At 46.7% G+C, this 20,872-nt stretch overlaps 1 protein-coding gene across 5 annotated transcripts in view; it reads right to left on the bottom strand.

Moving 5' to 3' along the window:
* Positions 1–1,732: 1,732 nt before the first annotated feature.
* The window catches only part of CHRDL1 (chordin like 1), a 115,137-nt gene continuing 95,997 nt past the window's right edge, over positions 1,733–20,872 (bottom strand). For 3 of the 5 annotated variants that reach the window (XM_004312411.3, XM_019949433.3, XM_019949434.3), the window contains 5 exons: positions 19,901–20,069; positions 16,297–16,506; positions 9,554–9,721; positions 7,217–7,306; positions 1,733–4,112 (listed from right to left, as the gene is read on the bottom strand). In XM_004312411.3, coding sequence (XP_004312459.2) covers positions 3,982–4,112; positions 7,217–7,306; positions 9,554–9,721; positions 16,297–16,506; positions 19,901–20,069 — 768 coding nt within the window. In that variant the 3' untranslated portion in view covers positions 1,733–3,981. The remainder of the gene's footprint in view (positions 4,113–7,216; positions 7,307–9,553; positions 9,722–16,296; positions 16,507–19,900; positions 20,070–20,872) is intronic. The other 2 variants (XM_033849623.2, XM_033849624.2) reach the window with 1 other exon arrangement.

Here is a 20,872-nt window from a genome sequence, read left to right as displayed (position 1 = left end):
CAACTACGTGTTAACTGTTTAATGTAAGGTGGCAAAGTTTAACATCGCAGGGGGAGAGAGGAGGGCCTTCTCTCCACTTGTGCACGGGATACGGTGCCACTGTGGAACACTGAGGACTCCAGAGCAGCACCAATGTGGTGGCGCTTCTAGGCCAGCAGAAGGAGCACCCTCGGGCAATATCACAGCTGGCGGCTGTGGTGACCGTCACGAGACATGTTCTGATGGAGGCAGCGGACGGCCATTTTTTCCAGCAGTACCTCTCACAGAGGATGACCAAAGCAAGAATGAACTAAAAGGGTGGGTAATGTGGTCGCAGGCAGGACTTGTCCTTGCGCCCTTATGAGATGAGCTTGAGGGCTTTCTGGGAATTCCTTGCAGGGGTGGGTAAAGACTATACAGGGAGGAAAAGACCCCGCGACAGGAAGATAAGAGCAAAAAGCAAGAAACATGGGCTACATTGAGGAGACCAAATTGATAGGACTTGCTGAAATTTGGATGTGGGCGATCAGGAAAAGGGAAGCCTGCCAGATGGAGCCAAGGCGTCTGGTTTACATGGGGTTCCCCCAACGGAGGCGGAGCAATATTGGGATTTACAGCCCATCATTCCAGAAGAAAGTATGTCAGGCATAAAGAGAGACCAAGCCAACAGAGATGACGGGAATGAGGTGTAGCTAATTCACAGTAAGGGGATGGCAACCAAAGGCTAAAAAGCTGTCCAGGCTGTGGGTCAGGAACTGAGTTTCCAGGGCTCCTCATGGGGGCGTGGCTCCTCATGGGGGCGTGGTTTCTCATGTAACCCACACAGCAGGCTCACCCTCCTTTCCCATCACCTTCCACCTGTTCCTCTCTATTGGACCCCTCCCTGCAGTATTCACACATGGCCAAATATCTCCCATATTTAAGACAAAAACTTGCCTTTGACCTCATATCCTTCTCCAGCTACTTCCATCACCTTTTCTCTCCACTCTCCGTAATTGAGCATCTCTAAATTGTGACCTTGAGCTGCTGTCTCCAATTCCTCATCTCCCCACTCACTTCTGGCCTCTGCTCCTCTCACTTCTCCAATATTTCACCACCAATGACTTCTGTGTTGCTAACACCAAGGCGTCCTTTTCCGTCCTTACATTGTTTGACACTGCAGCTCTCATATCTTGGCTTCTGTGATAGCAGAGATTTAGCTGGTGTTAGGGGTCTGAGGGATTTTAGTTTGGATCAACATATGCGACAACACTTTTACCCTGCTCCCTATGCAAATGTGCCACTGAGCAGCGACCCAAAGTGAGGCCCTCTTGAAGCCCAAGTCAATGGCCTTCTGTCCCCAAGCTCTTAAAGTCTTAACCTAAATACAAGCCATAAATCAATGGCTGTTTTCAGTGCCGGTTTTGAACATCCACGGTCATGCATGAATGCTCACTACGCACAAGACAGTGGTCTAATCACCTCACACGACGTGACCAAATTAAATCTCACTGCAAGATTGAAGGCAAAGGGCGACAGTGCTACTGTTATCCCCATTTTATAGATGGGAAGACTGACACAGCTGCTAAGTGCAGAGCTGGGATTAAAAACCAAGGTCGGCTGACCGCAAAGTTCTCACTCCTAACCACAAGGTGGTAGCGTGAGAGGGGCGTCAAGCTGAGTGTGCAGAAGCCGGGCCTGCCCCTCACCTGTTACCCAGTCCAAGGTCAGTACTGCCCAGACTCAATCACTCACACAACACTCCTGGACAGGATTTTTCCAAATTAAGTTTTTTATTAATTTAAAAATCCAGAAATACAGTGACTACATAAATAAGTACCATATTTAGGTACATGTCCTGTGAGAAGAGTGAAAGGGTAATACTGCTATGTTACTCTTGTTTACACGAGTTAACTAGAAAATGGCTATAACTGCTAAATGGTGCTTATGGGCTTTGTTGTTCCGAGTGTTTATGGTATAAATAAATACACAAGAAGAACCACATCCATTCCTCTCTACTAACTGCAGGCGGCTGGGCCTCTTCTCTCTCGGTCCTACTCTGTACGCAACACTGAACACTGGAGGGATTCTACGTTGGCCTCACACAGCGCCCCAGCTCCTGCTTCACACAGCTTGGCAAAGGTGTGTCCCAGGGCCCGGGGGAAGGAGTCTATCTAGGGAAGCTCCCTGGGTGTTCCCTTAAGGTTGAGCTTTCAGAGAACACCTGGGTGGGAAGGCTTTGCGGTGAGTCATCCGCAAGGGGAAATCACTGCTTTGCTTTAGGATCCGGTGACTCTTTTCCACACTACGGGGAAATTGCCACCTCTGGGAGGAAGGCAGCAGCTACTCAATCACGCCCCCAACCCCCTCCTCCACCAATAAGGCTCTGTGGCCTTTCAGCCCTGGATGTCCTCCTTCCTTCCCTCCCCCCCCCAACCCCCGCCCCAGGAGAATGTGTCTAAGAGGCTCGTCCCCTGAAGGCCTGGCCACCAGGCCCCTGCTTCTCTTTTATGAGAATAGACTCCTTTATGCCAGCTTGCCATAAAGACTGGACCTTTTACATTTTTCCCTATTGGTGTCAAATAAGGAAAAAAATTTTCCTCTTACCTATGGTCACAAAGTAGGAAACATGGGACTTCTCGGTCCTTAATATTTAAGTACTCACTAGAGTTCATCCATGCCCCTTCAGAGGAGATAAATCTAGAAGGCAGGCTTGAGATCCCTGCTGTGGAAAAGGTATAGTTTTCCCACAAAGATGATTTCCAGAGCCAGGCCTCAGAATGGATCATCTGGGCTCTGGTATTAGGCTGCAAAGAGACATTTTCGGAGCAGCCTTCTCTGGGATCCACGACTCAGATCCATGGTTGGTGCATGAGGGGAGAATGGTAGGAAGGTTTAGATCATTATCAGCAACCCCATTTCCCCAAATAAGCAATAATTCTCCTAACTGAAGCTCCTGAGGACAGAACCCCTTTGCCAAGTAAAAACCAACTCCCATAAATGGAGAAGAAGGGAAACCACCCTCTTAAGAAGCTTCTAGAATTTTATCATCTAACCGAAATCTGTGGACTAGAGAACTATGACTTCAAGAGACAAAGCGAGGATCGAGCTGTTAATTGGTGAGTTTTGTTGACTTGAAAACATACGGCTGGCCTTGCTGACTTCTATCAACTCCTCTCTTCAATAACTATTTTGTCTTATATGGATTCCGTTTCTGAAAAGTTTACCCAATTCTAACTTCTTTATGGAGGCCCCATAGGTTCAGGGAGAAAAGAGAAGTGTGTCATTATGGAAAAGTTCTTTCCCACCTCAAAGTGAAGGCAGCCAGGAAATGGTGTTCCTGCTCTTTCCCAGGGTTGATGCCATCAACAACCATACCACAGACCCAAGGGCACAGGCTTCTGTTCACAATTCCTTATTCATCCTCCAGGGTACCAACCGCCTCCAAGCTACTTCAGAGCCAGGCAAGGGAAAGAAGGGGAGAGTCTACACTGGCCTTGCCTCCGAATGAAGGCTGTAGTTCACTGTGCGTGCGTGTGTGTGTACGTGTGTGTGTGAAGATGGGGAGTTAATTTTTTTAAAACACAAGACATTCTAAAATTTGAAGAGCAGAATTTCATACAAATATTTTCTCTGTACTAAAAAACTCCTACTAAGCAATTCCCTTCTCTTTCTTTCACTGGAATACCTTTCTAGATAGAAACCCGGGGGTCTTGTTTACTCTTTAACCCGTAAAGAAACGTGAAATGCGATTCTCCCAGAAACTAGAGCAGGGTTGTGGCGGCGTTCTAGCCCTCTTCCTACCACAGAGAATTCAAGACTCTTCTAGTCTCTTTGGAGGAGATGTTTAAGGGCTGACACACCACTCCAATAAAGGAGCAAGTTATGCTGTGCATGGCGTGAATAACTGACTGCATTTGAGTTTGGGGTTTTAGGGCACTGTTGATTTAAGCAAAGTAAGCCTGCAGTCCAGCCGCAGCTTGAGTTTTCTTGCTTTACTCTATCCAATACTGTCTGTCTCATCTAACAGTGGCCCTTTTCAGACCTTTCCAGGTACAAAACTTTGACCAAATCTTCAAGCTCCGTTCGGCACACACGACTTGAACACATCTGGCTGATCTGGGCTTCTCCTTCAGTGAAGATCTTCCACTGGCCTAAAAGGCAAACACAGAGTGGCCCAGAGACGTGAGAGGAGGGCAGAGCCAACGAGGTGTAGAACCGATATACCCCACCCTTCCCCACGCACTCACGGACCTGCCAGGGGAGCTGGAAGATGAGCATCACGTGATTTCAGCAAAATAGCCCCTGAAACACTTTTCTGGGGACAGGTACGGAAAATGGGCCACGGAGTCTTCATTTCAACACACAGCATTTGTAAGAATCCCAAGAAGAATACAGAACTGCCTCCTCAGGAGTAAAACCTAAGTATTGGGTTGGCCAAAAAGTTTGTTCGGGTTTTCGTAAGATGTCACAGAAAAACCCGAACAAACTTTTTCCGCCAACCCAGTATTGTTCTTGGGATTTTTACAGTTGACTTAGCATTTGCGAATTGCTCCGCTATCAGGTCGTTAGCTATTAGGTGGCTCACTCGGCAGCTGGTCAAATAAGGCACTTTGGAGACCAGTACTTGGTACATTACTGGGGCTTTGCTTACTCTTTGAGGCCTGAATATTAGTTTGGGTTGCTTGATTATTTACTGCTCTTTTCCCTATTCCTGCCGCCCTTTGTTAAAAACCGCTCCCCTCTGCTTTGTCTTATGCCCACACGCTGGCCTCACACCACCTTCAGCGGCCCTTCCAGCCTCCTATGGCTCCGCAGAGAGTTCCAGCCTCACATCCGCCACGTGATCCCTCTCTGCTCCGGTTGAACACGGCCGCATCCCTTCCGTTCCTTGTCATCCCTGCTCCTGTCCCCCTCCACTCCCTGTTGTCTCTTCCCCCGCCCCCGGAACTGTCCATACTTCCAGCGTGTCCTCACCAACTTCTCTATTCCCCCTCCTGCCATGCTAACTGAGCAAGCGGTTTTGACTGCACACCCGTGCTCAGCACTGGAAACCACCTGATGTCTCTGGACCATCCCTTTCTAACTTTCCTGGTCCCTCAGTGGTAAGATCATCCTTCCCCAGCTATCATCTTGCTCTGTCGAATAGCGTTCCTAACAAAATGTCTACCCTGGATGCCCTCTTCAGCCTTTTCAATCCTGTGCTCATGGTGCTGCAACCTGGAGAATTCTGCGAGTCCAAGGTCGGCGAGCGCCTCTTAATCCAGAACCGTTGTTGAACCTCTTTTCTTTCTCTCGCCACAGAAGACCATGCCCCACTTCCTTACGGCCTCCATTTCTCTGCTCCTTTCTCCCTTGGATTCTTCACTTTTCCCTATTCTCTTGGATTCGATGGGAAAGGAGAGATGGGTCGGGCAAGGAAGCAGCTTCTACCAAAGCCCTATGGTGTGCCAGGATCTGACAGGCACACTATATACAGGAGTCAGGCTTGCTCTGCTCTGTCTCCAGGTGACCCTGCGGGATCATCTCATTACCTACGTCCTTCAGAGGCACACATCATCTACCTCCATTATGCACCCTAAATGCTAACTGTGACAGGAAGACTTCGTTTAAATCATCTTTCAAGTGCCCCAGTGCCTAGCACAGTGCCTGGCCCACAGTATGAACAAATATATGTTCTTTGAAATTAATTGGTAATTTCAAGTCACATTATTGATCCTATAGACTCTGCCTTTTTATTCCTTACAAGAACTTCCAGCTCCTCCATTTGAATTCTCCTACTGTCCAGTTGTCTACCTGTCTCCTGCAGAATGAACAACTGACCTCATCGACGCTATGTCCAGCTGCCTATTGGATAATGCTGCTCATATGGACTTCAAGCATCTTAATCTAAACGTGTTCCAAGTAAAGCTCATTTTTGTCACCAATGCTGTTCATTCTCCAGAGTTTCCCACTGGTGAATGGCGTTACTATTCACCCAGTCCATAAAGCTGTTAATATTGGAGTCATTCTAAACTCATTTCTCTCTTTGATCCTGATCATGACGGTTTAACCTCAGCCCCTCACAGGGACCCCTCCTCCCCTGTCTAACCGACTTAATACAGGTTAACAGCTTCCTGTTAGACTATCACCAGCTCTCTCACTAAAAGCCCACCTGCCACTGCATCCAGCAAGTACCACTTTCTAAAAAACAGATCTGAATGCATCGTTCGCTTGCTAAAACCCCCCACTGGGGTTCTCCGGTCTGGAGACCAAGTTCAACTTCTCAGCATGGCATACTGGGCTCTTTAGAATATGGCTTCTCAAAGTAGGTGCTTAATAAATGCATCTGACAGCCGAGAGACATCTTTCCAAAGCCCCATTTTGACGCCACTACACTGTGTGTAAGTTTGCAGCAAGCACCCATGCTCCTTCAGGGCCCTCTAACTACTTCCTACCTCCAACTCTTCTCAGATTTCTGTGCACCCTACGTGGCCTTTGTAATTCTTCCTCACCCACACCCACCCACCCACCTCCACATTTCTTGTTTGCTCCTGTCAAGTCTTCTCTTAGGCTGTACCTTCTCCCTAGACTGATTTCCTGACCTGTTGCCCAGTCACACCCTTCTCTTTCAAAACCCACCTCCTCCCTGAAGCCTTCCCCGACTAAGCCCACCTGGCTCTCATCTCATTGTTCTTTGCAGATTCCCCTGAGCACTTAGGTATTTAACTCTTCAGAAGTATACTAATTCATAATGAATGCATTTCATGTTCTGTCTCGCCCATTAGAATTCCCTGTGGATAGAAATTCTGTGCCTTTTATTCCTTCAGAAGTGCTTACCCCCCACCCCCGCCACGCAGTGCCTAGCCGGATCTAGTCCCAGGCTCCATCTAGCGTAGAAAGTGGGAGAGCCGCAAGTATGCTTGAGTGTCTGAGTGCTTTTAAAGAAACACGACCAACCGGGGCAGTTCCAAACAGTCAAACAGAGCTTTGATACAACACAAGAATCGATATGCAGTCATCTTCTCTCTTTCTCTCTCATCCCCACCACTGAGGACATAGCCTTCCAGATGTGAAGTCTCCACAGATAGACCAGACCTCCCACCCTCTTGAGACTCTGGGTTTAGCCACCCACAGGAGAGAGGGAGAATATCCTCTAATGCTGACATGGACCACTGCTCCTGTTCAGTGAGAGCACGGTGGGTACTTTATTTGGGGCTATGTGACACTGAAAACTGGATGTGTTTTCCAGGGAGGAGTAAAGAGAGTCACGACTTACTCAGGGTTGTCCTGGTCACCAGCTTGAAGTGATGGAGCTCCTCAAACATCCTCTTGGAGATCTTCTCAATATGGAAGTGCTGGAGGATGCCTGGGGCCAAGCACAAAGTGGGGCAGGTGGTCAGGCGCTCTCTATCTGGAACCACCAACCCCTTTTTCTGCTTGGGCTGAGCATATCATCTCACTACTGGGGCTTAGGAGTCTCGAGCGGGGCTGTGTAATGTGCTTAACCAGGAACTTGGACGGCTCGAGGGTTATAATTGACTCCATTTGTTTCCTTGGCTCACTGACCTCCCCCCTGGTTCTCTAGAGGACAGAGATAAGGGAGACAGAGCTGCTGACTGTGGGACCCGCTCCTGGGGAAAGCCACAGAGAATCAAGCATGGATGCCGGATGGAGTTTCTGCAGCCAAAGGCAGTATTAGACATTCTGCCCTTGCCCCTGGTCTGGGTAGACTATGTCCCTGCCAAGCCACCGGGCTACCCTCCTGGCTCGGCAGCGAGAACCAGCAGTGGGTCTTGCAGACAGGTTGTGTAAATGGAGAAGCCATCCTTATTCCTGAACTCACCAGATAGCATATTTTCCTTTGGGAAACAGTCACAGCTCCTTTCACTTTCCCTTATAAAAATGGGCAGAGTGAAGATAACGGGGCTCCCACAGTCTCAACCTTGCCTGAATAGCTTTTATCAGAATAACACATGAACAACTGAAAACTGCCACTTAAATAATCCTCAAGAGGTCTACAAGGAGCGACGGACATGGAGCCTGGGTTTTCCTCTATCCACTATGCACAGATCTTGATTACCCAGTGCTGTGAACAAGAGCTTACTTAGAGGCGACACTAGCAAGTTGAAAAGCGTCCATGCATTTCTGTGAGGCGAGAGATGTGGGGCGATGGATGCCTAGTGAGGTCACCGCTAAGGAAGCCAACAGAACAGTGCTTAGTCCTGGTGACCAGTTACAGAGGAGCTAGGGAGTTAGGGATGGCAAATCAACATTCCTGGGTCTAGAGCAGAAACAAACAGGGATGAGCCTCATATGTGTGTTCTAGCATATTTTTAAAGGGGTAGAGAGGAACTTGTTCTTTTGAGAAAGAAAGAAGGGAGAGAAGAAAGGCCCACAAAATACTAGAGCAGTTGTTTCTCCAAGGATGGGTCCAAGGGCCACCTGTATCAGCATCACCTTGCTATTTGTTAGAAACACAAATGTTTAGACCCTACCGGAGGCTGACTGAATTCACACTTCTTGGATGGGGCCAGGTAACTGGTTTTTTTTTTTAAATAAATTTATTTATTTATTTATCTTGGTTGCGTTGGGTCTTCATTGCTGTGCGCGGGCTTTCTCTAGTTGCGGTGAGCGGGGGCTACTCTTTGTTGCAGTGCGCGGGCTTCTCACTGTGGTGGCTTCTCTTGCAGCGGACCACGGGCTCCAGGCGCGCGGGCTTCAGTAGTTGTGGCTCAGCGGGCTCTAGAGCGCAGGTTCAGTAGTTGTGGCGCATGGGCTTAGTTGCTCCATGGCATGTGGGATCCTCCCGGACCAGGGATCAAACCCATGTCCCCTGCATTGGCAGGCAGATTCTTAACCACTGTGCCACCAGGGAAGTCCCGGTAACTGTGTTTTAAACCAGCTCCTTGTGTGATGCTGAAACTTACACAAGTTTGAGCACTCTCGAGCCTTATGCGGGAGCCAATTGAAAAAGGATGTGCGTTATTTCCCAATTCCTAGAAAACTTGACCAGACTAGATCAGCCCTAGTCTCGTAGCTATGGGATGGTGTGAACAGCTGCAGGGATGATGGTTTAAATTTGTCTTACTGCAGAGTCCCCAGCATGGTTCGAGAGACTCAGCTGTGCACTGAATGATTGCATTTTCATGTTTGTTGAGCTTCCTCTGGGAAACAATGGTAGACTACAGTTTGGGAGTTTAAAACCCTGGGTGTACATCAGAATCACCTGCAGAGCTTTCCGAACAAACCCTTAAGCCCAAGCCCCACCTGGCCAATTAGTCAGACCCTCTGCAGGTAGGCTCAGGGATTTGGTATTTAAAAACCTTCCCAGACGATTCTGGTGTGCAGCCAGGGTTAAGAAGCACTCCTCCAGCCTTGGTTGTGTGAGAAAGACAACAAAACCCAACAGTCAATACTTACTTTTTAGCCCAGGTCCTGGTTAAAGCTAAAGGCCACAACAGCAACGGTGGGAGTCATATGTTAGTTTCTAAGCAATCGGGAAATCTTCTGACCCAGAGGAACAGGTTGAAGCAAAATGAAGGTGAGTCTTCCATTCCTTCCCTGTGTCCCCCTTACAAAAATATTGACAAGAAATTAATGTCATCTGGCTCACCCTTTCGAATGGTCCAAACGTGGACCTCTACCTGAGGCGGTCTCTCTGTCTCCAGCGCTATTTTTCTGGTGGTCTCCCCATCCTCCATGAACACAGACTCATACACGGGCATGGTTTCTTCTCCACAAAAGTAGCCTTTGCTGTCAAAGCTTTGGCCAGGAAGTTCTTCTGGAATCAGGAAGCAAGTAGAGATTTGTCATGGTTTTCCAAAACTAGGAGCGAACCTCTGTATTTATGCATCTCTTTGTTCATAGCACCACACGAGCATCAAAAGTGGACAATCTACAAGAACATTCCTACAGAGATAGAAATCCCACCCCTATTTCACTGGCTCAGCTGAGGCTGCCCCTGTAACAGCCACGAAATCACAAAGAAGCACATGACTTTGAAGTCCGCGTGATGACAGAACACTGGCCCCAAAGCTACACTGGATCCACCACCACCGCATGAGAAGTGGATCTTCACAAAGAGGAAGAATGTGACGAGGTACAAATCTGCTGGGCGCTTAAGGGAACACAGCATTTTCGATGCTGGGTCGGGATCATGGTTGGGCTAGCTCAGTGTTGCCAACAGAGACCCAGGGAATGGGCTGACAGAACGCCTCGGTTAGCTTCCCTGACGTCAATTAGGCATACTTAGAAAACATTTATGACGCTCATTTATGTGCATATACTTGCCCAAAGGATCTATCCAAATTGGCTTGACATTTCTGAACGCTCTTTGATTTGTTTGTAAGCGGAATGCTAATACCGGATCAACACCAGTGCCAAAACCTAGACGTCAGATTAGTCATGTGTATGCTATGCCAAATGAACGGGTGGAAGACACAAAAAAATTGGTCAATCCCTCAACTATGGATCATTTAAAGTATAAACTAACTTGTTGGATTTCAGCTTCCAGGCATAAAGGTACCAGCCCCCTCTTACTCCCCATTCTGCTCCGCCCTCCCCTTTCCTCAGCCCGCTACTGAAAGAAGTTTCCCTTGGTTGGTTATCCGTGACTTAACTTGCTTTGCTGGCCTTGTCATCAGCACCCTCTTCAGCTGTGCACTTAAAGTGTAACACTCAAATCGGGAACAACAAAGACAAGCTGAGGACACCCTGAAAAATTCGGAATATGCGCAGAAGCCGTCTGTAAGCACATCTGATGAAAGCGGTGGGTGTTGAGTGCTTTGGGCCCGTGACTCTAATTAGGGGGATTCATTGTTAGCCAATCAGAGGCACTTGGACTAGAGGTTGTAATCAAATGGCTATTGCGTGTCTCTTGCTGACCTGATTAGCTCTCCCATCCCCACCACCATTTTGGCACCGGAAGGACAAAATCCTGGTCCTCTCTGGACGATTCCAGGTTGGATTACTCAATTCGTAGATTATTCTAGAGTCAAGCTTTCTTTCTCCTTGTGTCTTTCTTTTTAGTTATTTAAGTACTCGGTGGGCTGGTCTTTGTTGGCGATGCATTAGGTGATGAAGGGACTTGCACGAGCACTTTTCAGTAGGTGGAGGGGGGAGGAGGTCATGGAGCATAAAGGAACCTCTATGTATTTAATTACCACCTTTAGAATGAGAGCCGGGTTCCTGTGTTAAATCTTGCCCACCAGCTTAATACTAGCTATAGCTACCATAGCCATATGAAATCCATGATGGCACTGGAAGTACCTATCATACACTACAAGTTCTCCCAGTGTCCTGAAGAGTTATCCTGCCCCACCACCCCTCCCCTCCAAGAACTTAATTTACTCACCAGAAGGGATCTATAAACAACAAGATCCATTAGTGACTCACCCCTGGCTGGCGCATGAAAATATTAAGAGTAAATAAACAGAGCGTGTCTTTCGAACTACCTACTCGGCAACCTCTTCATTCCACATCGTCCACTTCAAGGTGCTTCCCGATCACTGCACGTGAACCTACTTTCATTTCCTTCTGGGGAAGTATGCCATACCTGAAGTAATTTCTGGGCATTCCCACTTCCCACGAGAATGCTCCTGTCCTGAGCCCTCCAGAACTAAGAAATTGAGAAACCACTCCATATGGAAGTGGGGATGACTGATGCAGGAGATGTAATATCCCAGCCCAGGAAACAAACTTGAAGTCTTACCAGGGGCTTTTTATGCTGTAACCCAAAAGGAGTGTGTCATTACGGGAATTCCAGGTATATTGGGGTGGTATGGTGGGGTGGAGAGGTGAGTTGGGGAACCTTCAGGGAGTAGAAGTCCTACACAACCCTGCAGATGGCCACTGACACATGAAGCAAGGCCAGCCTCCACCAGAGCAAAGATGAGAGAGAGAGAGAGAGAGAGAGAGAGGGAGGGAGGGAGGGAGGGAGAGAGGGAGGGAGGGGGAGAGAGAGAGAGAGAGAGAGAGGTGAAACTCACATCCTTTATTTTGGCCTTAGTTTGTTACTGGGGGGCCTGCAATCATTTGTTCTAATGAAACTTTTGGCTGGATCATCAGTGAATTTTATTTGTCTCTTTTCCCTTCTCAACGTGAATAACTGAATTTACCGTTCTTTTTTCTGTCGATCTTCTTCTCCTCTCACTCCTTTCTTCCTTTTCCTCTGTGTCCTGTGTCATTTTCTAAGAGGCTGAGAATGTCATGATCTTCCCTTTCTCACCCCTTCACATCACCCAGAACTCTACTCAAACATCGTTCTTCAGAGAAGCCAACCCTGACCAGCCTTTTGAAAGCACTTCACCCTGCCTGTGCCATTCACTATCGCCTGATCCTGTCTGTTTTCTCTTCTCAGTACTCATCACCACTGAAAATTACCTTATCGGTTTGTGTTCATTGCCTTTCCTCTCCCACTAGAATGTAAAGAGCATTACTGGCAAGTAGCCTGAGTCTGTCTGCTTTATCTCCCTATTCTCAACACCTACAACCATGTCTTGCACACAGAAGGCACATAACATGTGTTTCCAGGTTGCATGCTGCGCGAACAAGTGCACGCCCCTTGAGGATCTGAAGTTGCTGAGTACCCGGGCCTCCGTGGATAGCGACTCTTGTAAGGCAACGTGACTATTGGGAGACTTTCAATTTGCAGACATCCATGTGTGGCTTGCTGAGGGCAGGTGACAGAATGGGACAGACACTCTCTCCTTCCATGTTGCCCAGTAAGTCCTCTATATCTACATGTCTGAGCAGCATGGGAAAGCGGGAAAAGCCACTCTTCCAGAGAAACACATTGTCAATGATTGTTGAAAATTTAGAAAATACACATAAACAAAAAAGAAGAAAATAAGAACTACCCATCATTCAGTCACCCAAAGATGGCCACTGTTACCTTTTGCCATATGCCCTTCCAGTCTTTTTTTTTTTTGGCTAAGCATATTATCAACGTTTTCTCTATTAAAGAGAAGAAAACTGAGGTGTATAAAGTGAAGTGACTTGCCCAGAGTCACAGAAATAGATAATAAAACCAAGGTTTGGAACCCAGGTCACTTCCAGCCCATTGTTTTTTCCAGGCCAGCAGAAAATGTTGACTGATTTAAAAAAAAAAAGGCAAATCAGTTACTGAAGTGTTGGTTTTGACACACGAGCTTGAGAAAAATACAGTCTGTAGTATTGGGGTGACAGAGTACTGGATTGATGATCCAGCATTCTAGCCCTGGTTCTGCCACTGGTTTTCTGTGTGACCTAGATCATAATATACATATTGTTTTCTAGCTTGAAGATTTTGTACTTAACAGATATATTGCAAGTATGTTTCTGTGCCATTCAATCTTGTTCTATAGTGATTTTTAATGGCTATATAATATGCCACAGTACAGATATACCATAATTTATTTAACCATTTCCATACTGGTAGACTTTCAGTTTGTTTCCAATCATTCACTATTGTAAACAGCACTGCAGCAAAAATCCTTGTTTGTATGTCTCTGTACGTCTCTGATCACTTTCTTTGGATTTCCAGGAGTAGAACTGCTTAGCCAAAGAGTATGAACATAAAGGTTTTAATAAACGCCACCACCTGAAAGGCGATGCCTGTCCTGTGTACTGTGCCCACACCTTTTTGATTCCTTCACTCTTATCTGAATCACGTACAGCAATACAATCCTAACCACACAAAGAAATGGGATGTGGTCTGAAGGTGTGAGATTCAAACTGGAATATTATATAGTGGGAGGGTTTATCTTACCTGGGTAGTTTAGGTAACTATTAGTTTGTGTACGAAATTATCTTGTTGTATTACTTTTATGATGATAGGCATTAGACCCTTGACAGGAGAGAAAATTGTGCTGGTAGAACTACTTCCAAGTGACACTGAAAGGCCTGGGGATCCAGTGAGGTGGGAGACTTGGAAGTTACAATAGGTCATCATGGCTGGGTGGCTACCATGTTCATATCCTCAGAATGTGCTCTCTCCGTGCCCCTAGTGAGTACATTTCCTCAACAATTTTAATGCCTCAATTCTCCACTCCATATCAGATAGCTCCTGTCCGTCCTACACACACTCTGCCCCTACTCTGGAAGACGAAGCTTGTTACATTAAGAAAGATTTTGTTTGTGCCATAAATCAGTGCTTCTCAAACTTTAATGTGCATTGCACTCACCTGGGGGACCTTGTTAAAATGCAGATTCTGATGCGGCAGGTCTGGGGTGGGACCTGAGAGTCTGGTTTTCTCACTAGCTCCCAGGTGCTGCCGGTCCATAAACCACACTTTGATTAGCAAAACCATGAACTACCCTGGGCCTACAGCAGTGGTTCCCAAACTTGTCTGCAAATTACTATTATGTGGGGATCTTCTAAAATTCCAAACCCCAGGGCACAACTCAAATCAATTAAATCATAATCTCTGGGGATGAGACACAGGTATTTTTTTTTTTAGTTTTAAGAGTTTATTTGAGCAAAAATTGGTTCAAATTGGGCAGCATCTAGTCTAACAGATAGAAAGGAGCTCCAAGGAGCTGTACAAAATGAAAGACTTTTACAGGCAGAAGGGAACAGGAACAAGGAAGTTATATTTGGAAAAAAAGTGGATTGGTTATCGCCAGGGCGCTTTCCTTTAAGGGATGGCATGGGTCTATCAGGCAGGCGACCTCACTAGTGCTGATCAGGTGACTCCTGATTGATTGGTGTAGGATTTCATTTCTGGGAGAGTGAAAATTAATTGTCTCGATTTGGTGACATGGGGCTTAGCAAAATTGACTCCATGTTGGGCCTGTTGTCTTGTTTTTAGCAGAAGAGACCACCTGGTCCTCGTTTCCATCCTCTGTCCATCCTGGCATCCTTCCACACTGCCCTCTGGTCCTTGGTGGTCCAGCCACACCGACGGCCTACTCATCCCCGGGCCTGTCTAGTCCTCAGTTGTTGGTCCAAGAGACACAGGTATTTTTAGAAGCTCTCTGGGGGATTCCAATGTGCAGAGAAGTTTGGGAACCATTGGCCTACACGAAGATGCTCAAAACACATATATACTGAATACACTGACGAAGTTCGTGTCTGTCTGCTACTCATGAGGAATTGCCTAAATTGAATAAATGATTTAGCTCTCTGCCTACACTTAAACACATTTGTTTTTTTAAAAAAAATATTTATTTATTTGGCTGTCCCGGGTCTTAGATGTGGCACGCGGGATCTAGTTCCCTGACTAGGGATCGAACCCAGGGCCCCTGCCTTGGGAGCGTGGAGTCTTAACCACTGGACCACCAGGGCAGTCCCTAAAAACATTTGGTTTTTCATCTGTGTTTACAACAGTGCTTTGCAGGTAGATATAAGAAATGATAAACTCATGTGCCTGGAAGTGATTAATTCATTCAGTTCTTGAATGTTAGAGCTGGAAAGACCCTAAGAAATCTACTCTAACCCTCTCGTTTTGCAGAGAAGGAAACTGAGGCTCAGAGAGGTGAAGTGACTTGTTCTAGGTCACACAGGAAACCAGTGGCAGAGCCAGGGCTAGAATGCTTAGTTATCAAGCCAGTACTCTGTCACCCCAATACTACGGACTGTATTTTTCTCTAGCTCGTGTGTCAAAACCAACATTTAAGTAACTGATTTGTCTTTTTTTTTTTTTTTATCAGTCAACATTTTTTGCTGGCCTGGAAAAAACAATGGGCTGGAAGTGACCTGGGTTCCAAACCTTGGTTTTATTATCTATTTCTGTGACTCTGGGCAAGTCACTTCACTTTATACACCTCCGTTTTCTTGTCTTTAATAGAGAAATGATAATATCATTATAGCATTTTAGAATTGGAAGGAAGCTTAGATATTAACTATTCCAAACTTTTCATTGTATAGATGAGGATGATGCAGCCTAGAGAAGATCTGGCATATTTCCAAGGTCACCCAGCAAATTAGTTATTAGGACCAGAACCCACTCTCCTTCCACTATGCCTCACCTGTCTCTAGTCCTATCTGAAAGAGAAAACGAAGGTGATTGTGCTTTGATGAGTTAAACGGTGATATAAACAAAGGGTGCTATTGTCCTTCCTAATAATCACGATAACCTAATTTCTCTACTATTTAGAAAAGCAAGGCTTAAGTTCGGCCCTTAGGGCTACGTGGGACCAAAGGTGTGGAAGACACAAGCAAATCCCCAGCCTGTTTCTGAGAAGTCACTTTCTTCCAAGCAACCATCTTATCAGCCCTTCGAGAGAGGAGCGAACGTAGCTTGTTGTCAGTTATTAGAACTATTACCATTACAATTATATGGCAGGTTGTGGTTATGTTTCTGATACTCAAAGAACATTGAGAATGACTATGTGGGGATCTCAGTCAACCAACGGCAGGGCTTCCAACCAACGCACCTTTTGCCTTTTTACCTGGACACACCTTGCAGCACTTTCCACCTATTTTTTGAGGATACTTGCAGGGGTATCGACTGGGGCAGTGGATTTTCTTGCACTCTTGCTTGGTGACATTACAGGTGCACAGCACACACTCCACAATGCCAAATGCCCGGAGGTTTGGGTGCCAGGACTCGCCGTGGGAATAGGTCTTTCCATTGGAAACACACACTGGAAGAGAACACAGGACTGGGAATTAAAGGCTAGGGAGCGGAAATGGGCCCCGGTGCTCAGAGCCCAAGCCCTGAACCCCTTAAGACATCAAGCATCCTTTGTTCTTGTTGTGCCCGTGGAGGTGTGTTTACAGAGCAGCCTCTGTAACCGAAAAACAGCCTGTGCCTTGCTCTCCTGTCAGCAACTATTCAGGATCTTCAGCAGAGGCCCCACAAGGGCCTGACACATAGTAGGCCATCAAATAGTATGTTTTAAATGGAGGAATGAATGGATGCATGAAAGCAGAGTGCTAGCTGTCCAGGGTGTCTGAGAAGGAACCTCTGCTAGAATGTAGTGTTCAGACCTGTAGTTCCATAGAGGATTGGGACGGCCCAAGTGGATGTGCTTCTAGGCATGAAAATCTCCCAGGAAGGTTTGCTGTCCACAGAGACTAGTTGCAAAAACTACTGGTCTTCTCAAAGGGCCAAGTTTTTCCAGATTCTGAAGCAAATCCATTCAGAATGTCAAATGCTATGAGAATGTGATCTGCTAACACAGATGGGTACGGAGCTCAATGGTGCTGGCTTACTCTCTGGAGTGGGAAGGAAGGTGCTGAGACAAGACTGAGAAGGAAAGGACCCACCCCTCCCGGGTAAGTGGTGAAAGGTAGCCTTTTACGCCTCTAATCTTCTGGCAATGTCCTGTATCCTCATAGTAGCTGCAGAGATTTGGCTACAGCGAATCACTGACTGCTCTAGAGATACCCTTTGGTGGTCTCACATTTGCTGAGTGGAAGAGAAGTCACCGGCTCCATGTTTTCAGGGGGAGGGGTGCGGTTTGCAAGAGCAAGCATCTGGGCTGCAGGCTGAGGGGCCTATGAAGGGAAGGAGTCACAGGAACATCCTTCAGTGCAAACCAACCAAAACCTATCCGGCTTTGACTGTAAGGCACGGAGCTAAGCTCCAGTATAAGACCTGCACAGAGCCGCAAATAGGGAGGTCTGAGAATGAGTTCTCTCTTTTTTGAAAGTGCTGAGACATTCTGGAGATCTCCAGCCATGACGGGGACTGGGTGTGTTTCTCATTATTCCCATCACCTCATCATGCCCAGGGAGACCTGTCGGCATCCCAATCAACAACATCTCTAGGGTGGGTTGTATCACTTAAGGCGGGGCGAGGGTGGGAGGAGTAGCTCCACTTGGGGCGTTTCTTAGGAACTGACTGATTTGGCTGCAAGACAATGGCCTCAGAAGGATGAATCATTGGGCTATTTCTCTCATCAAATCCACTGGGTCATATTAGGAAATATGGACGATGTCGGCTGCCTTTTCCTGTCCTCTGCAAGAGCTGCTAGAGTACTAGGCCCTCTAACAGGTCAATCCACGTAAAGATTTCCAAGAACCTAAGCCAGAGAAGCTCCTAATCGTACAGTGAGATAGAATAGGGGCTTGAAATCTAAACTGTTGATGGAATCACAGAACAAGATGGACCAGATGTGTTGTTCTCTCTCCCGCCAAGCCCTCTTCTCTCTCCTCCCCAGACAGTGACACACCCTTCTAGACAACGAGATCGTGTGGGGGCAGACTCTGCTTCAAGAAAGTTTAGGCTGGACTCAAGAATGGTGGGGTCCTGCTGCTTCTCCTCTTGAACTCTAGCAAGGGACAAAGTAGATGTATCACAGAAGAACACATTGTTAGCAGGAGGGCTAAGGAGCGGGGCAGGCAGGGCCCCCAGGGTTATATAGCCAGGTCCCCTGTCCCCTAGACATTTGGACTAAGGGAATAATCCAGACTGGGTAAGAGCCTACACTCTGAAGTGCAATAGGGTGAGATCAGCTCTCTAGGGGGAAACACAGCCTTCTCCCCACCAACAAATTCTCAAGATGATTTCGACCATCCAGCTGGGGCGCTGGGAGTCGGAGATCGGGACAAGTGACTCTCCAGTGAACTATAACAGAGAAAGGTCAGGAGAGAACAGCTGCATTCGAATCAATGGGGTCAATGAATAAATGAAAACCAGCTGGGGCTTTTGTAGGACATGGAGAAATCAAGGGATGAGCCTCTGCCCTGAAAATGAAGAGGCCTGTGGAAATTATGGGATTTAGGATTTTCAAAGACCATTTCCCCACACGTTTTTTTAAGGCTTTAAAATACTTTCAGAGCAAATGGAATCTATTGAAGGCAATTTAGGATTGAAAACCAAACTGCATCTTTACCTAACTCCTCCTCCTCATTTCATAAATTCATATCAGAATGCCTTGGAATTTCAAAATAATAAATTTCAAATCAAACCCAGATCAATAGTAAATATTTCCAATTCTTCTAATACCTCACCATTTTTTATTAAGAGTTTTATTTTGAATGTTCTTTTTTTAAGCCTGTTAGTTTCAAAAGCAATTTAATTTTTTTATCTGTAATCTGAAATTTACATCTAACTAGTAACAGATGTGATCAACTGGCTTTGGCCTGACCAGCTTTGTTGAGATTTATAGTAGGAGTTCTTTGTAACGGATTGTTTTTCACCCATGTTATTCAATCATTTGGTTTAATAATTTATTACTTTTAACCCATTCAGAGAACTGCCTTTGATTTGTTTTTCCTTTAAAGGAAACAAAACATGTTTGTGGTTTCATAAAAAGGAACCAGCTGAGCTTTTGCTCTGAAGAGCTGGTTGACAGGATGCCTAAAGGAGTAAGAAGCAGTCAATTGTTTGATCGAATTTCTCCTCCCCCCACCACCCCCGACCCCCGCTACTGGCCGGGAGGCGGCGGGGGTGGGGTGCACGCGGTGGCTGGAGAACTCTGTGCAGGAAGGAACGGGCCGTGGACGTGCTTGGCCGAGTGGGTGCTCAGCCAGGAGGTTTCTGGATTTCTCACTGGATTACTCACTTCTAAGCATAATCTCCTCCTATGAATTAGAATCTCGGAGTGGGAAGCCTGGAATAAGCGCCTTTAACAAGAGCGCCAGGAGAAGCTGGGGCAATGAGGGGTGAGAATTGCTATCTCTACGGTTCAGATGAGAGCTTAAGAGGCGTTTAAAGCCGACTACCTCTGAATATTGGGTGTCCTGCTGGAAAACAAACCGCCTTTCGTTCTGTTAAAGCCCCAGCAAACTTTCCCGAATGACCTTCAACCCCCAGAGGCAACGGAGAAAATGCTGGAGGGTGCATCAGGTTCACTGCTTTCTCACCTTCGGTCCTTAATAAGGACAGATACTCCTGAAATATAAACTATGGTCTTTGGACTGTATTTAGGAAAGTCCTAACAGTCCACACTCGCTTGGTAGACCGGATGCTGAGCGATCCACATGGGAATGTCTGATATGTATGGGAGAAAGGGCCCTTTCCCAGCTCTCCAAAGACCAGGGCTGCTGAAGCCCCGACAGGGTGCAGTACCAAAGAAGCACGTCCCTTACCCTGGCCATGCTTGTGTTTGTTATTGATGACGATCTGCACGATGGTTCCTGACGCTTGCTGCGAATCCATGAGCGCTCCCCGGTGACTTCTGGCTCCGGGAAAGCGGGGCAGACCTCCAGCCTGTCGGCTTGGTGGGGGATCATAGTGCGAGCGGTGGTAAGAATGTCTCTGTGAAATGACAAAGGACAAATTCAGCCCCCCCGAATCTACCAATGAGAAGACTGAGACGGACTTAGCTACCTTAGAAGCTGTTTGATCGTTTTTAGTGACGAGCTCTGATCTTAACTGCATGTCCACCAAAACCAACAGAGAAACTGGGATGTGGCGGAAGAACAGCGCTGGCAGCATGCTGAGATTTCTCTCTCTTCTGGCAGGAGACTGGACTAGATTCACAGACAAGCTCCTGAGGGAGAAAAATAGCCCAAAAGGGTGAAGTATCTTTCCTGCTCCCAAGAATCTCACCTTCAGGTTTAAGAATTTACACAGTCACCTGCAAGGCAAGGCAGAGTGTGATAGAGGCCACAGAAGAAGGATAAAATGCTGTGCAAATTAGGACGAGACAGAGAGCTTCTAGTTGGGGAGGGTTTGTGACCTGGGCCATGAAGCATGAGTAGACTTTTTACAGGCAGACTTGGTGAGGAATATTCCAGGCAGAGATTTCCAAGTTGAGAAGGTGTAGCAGAGAACATAGAGTCCATAAAAGGGAACAGCCGAAGGATAACATTCCAAAAGTGGGTTAGAGCCAGATCATGGAGGACTTGCAATGACAGGCTAAGAGGCGAGGACTTTATTTGGTAGGCAACAGAGGTGAGGGTGTAGAAGCCTTTCAGGGATTTATTTTTTTTAAGTATGTAAAAAAATCAGAACTGTGTTTCAAAAGCATTGAGCCCTGACAATGTGTACGGTGAACCGGATAGGAGGAAGAGGTGGGAGGCGAGTCTGGTCTGGATAACAGATACTGAGACTCCAAA

The sequence above is a fragment of the Tursiops truncatus genome, chromosome X (assembly GCF_011762595.2).
Source record: "Tursiops truncatus isolate mTurTru1 chromosome X, mTurTru1.mat.Y, whole genome shotgun sequence".
In the NCBI taxonomy this organism is placed as follows: Eukaryota; Metazoa; Chordata; class Mammalia; order Artiodactyla; family Delphinidae; genus Tursiops; species Tursiops truncatus.
The sequence above is the reverse complement of the archived record's forward strand: the minus strand, read 5'-3'. Positions and strand labels throughout refer to the sequence as shown.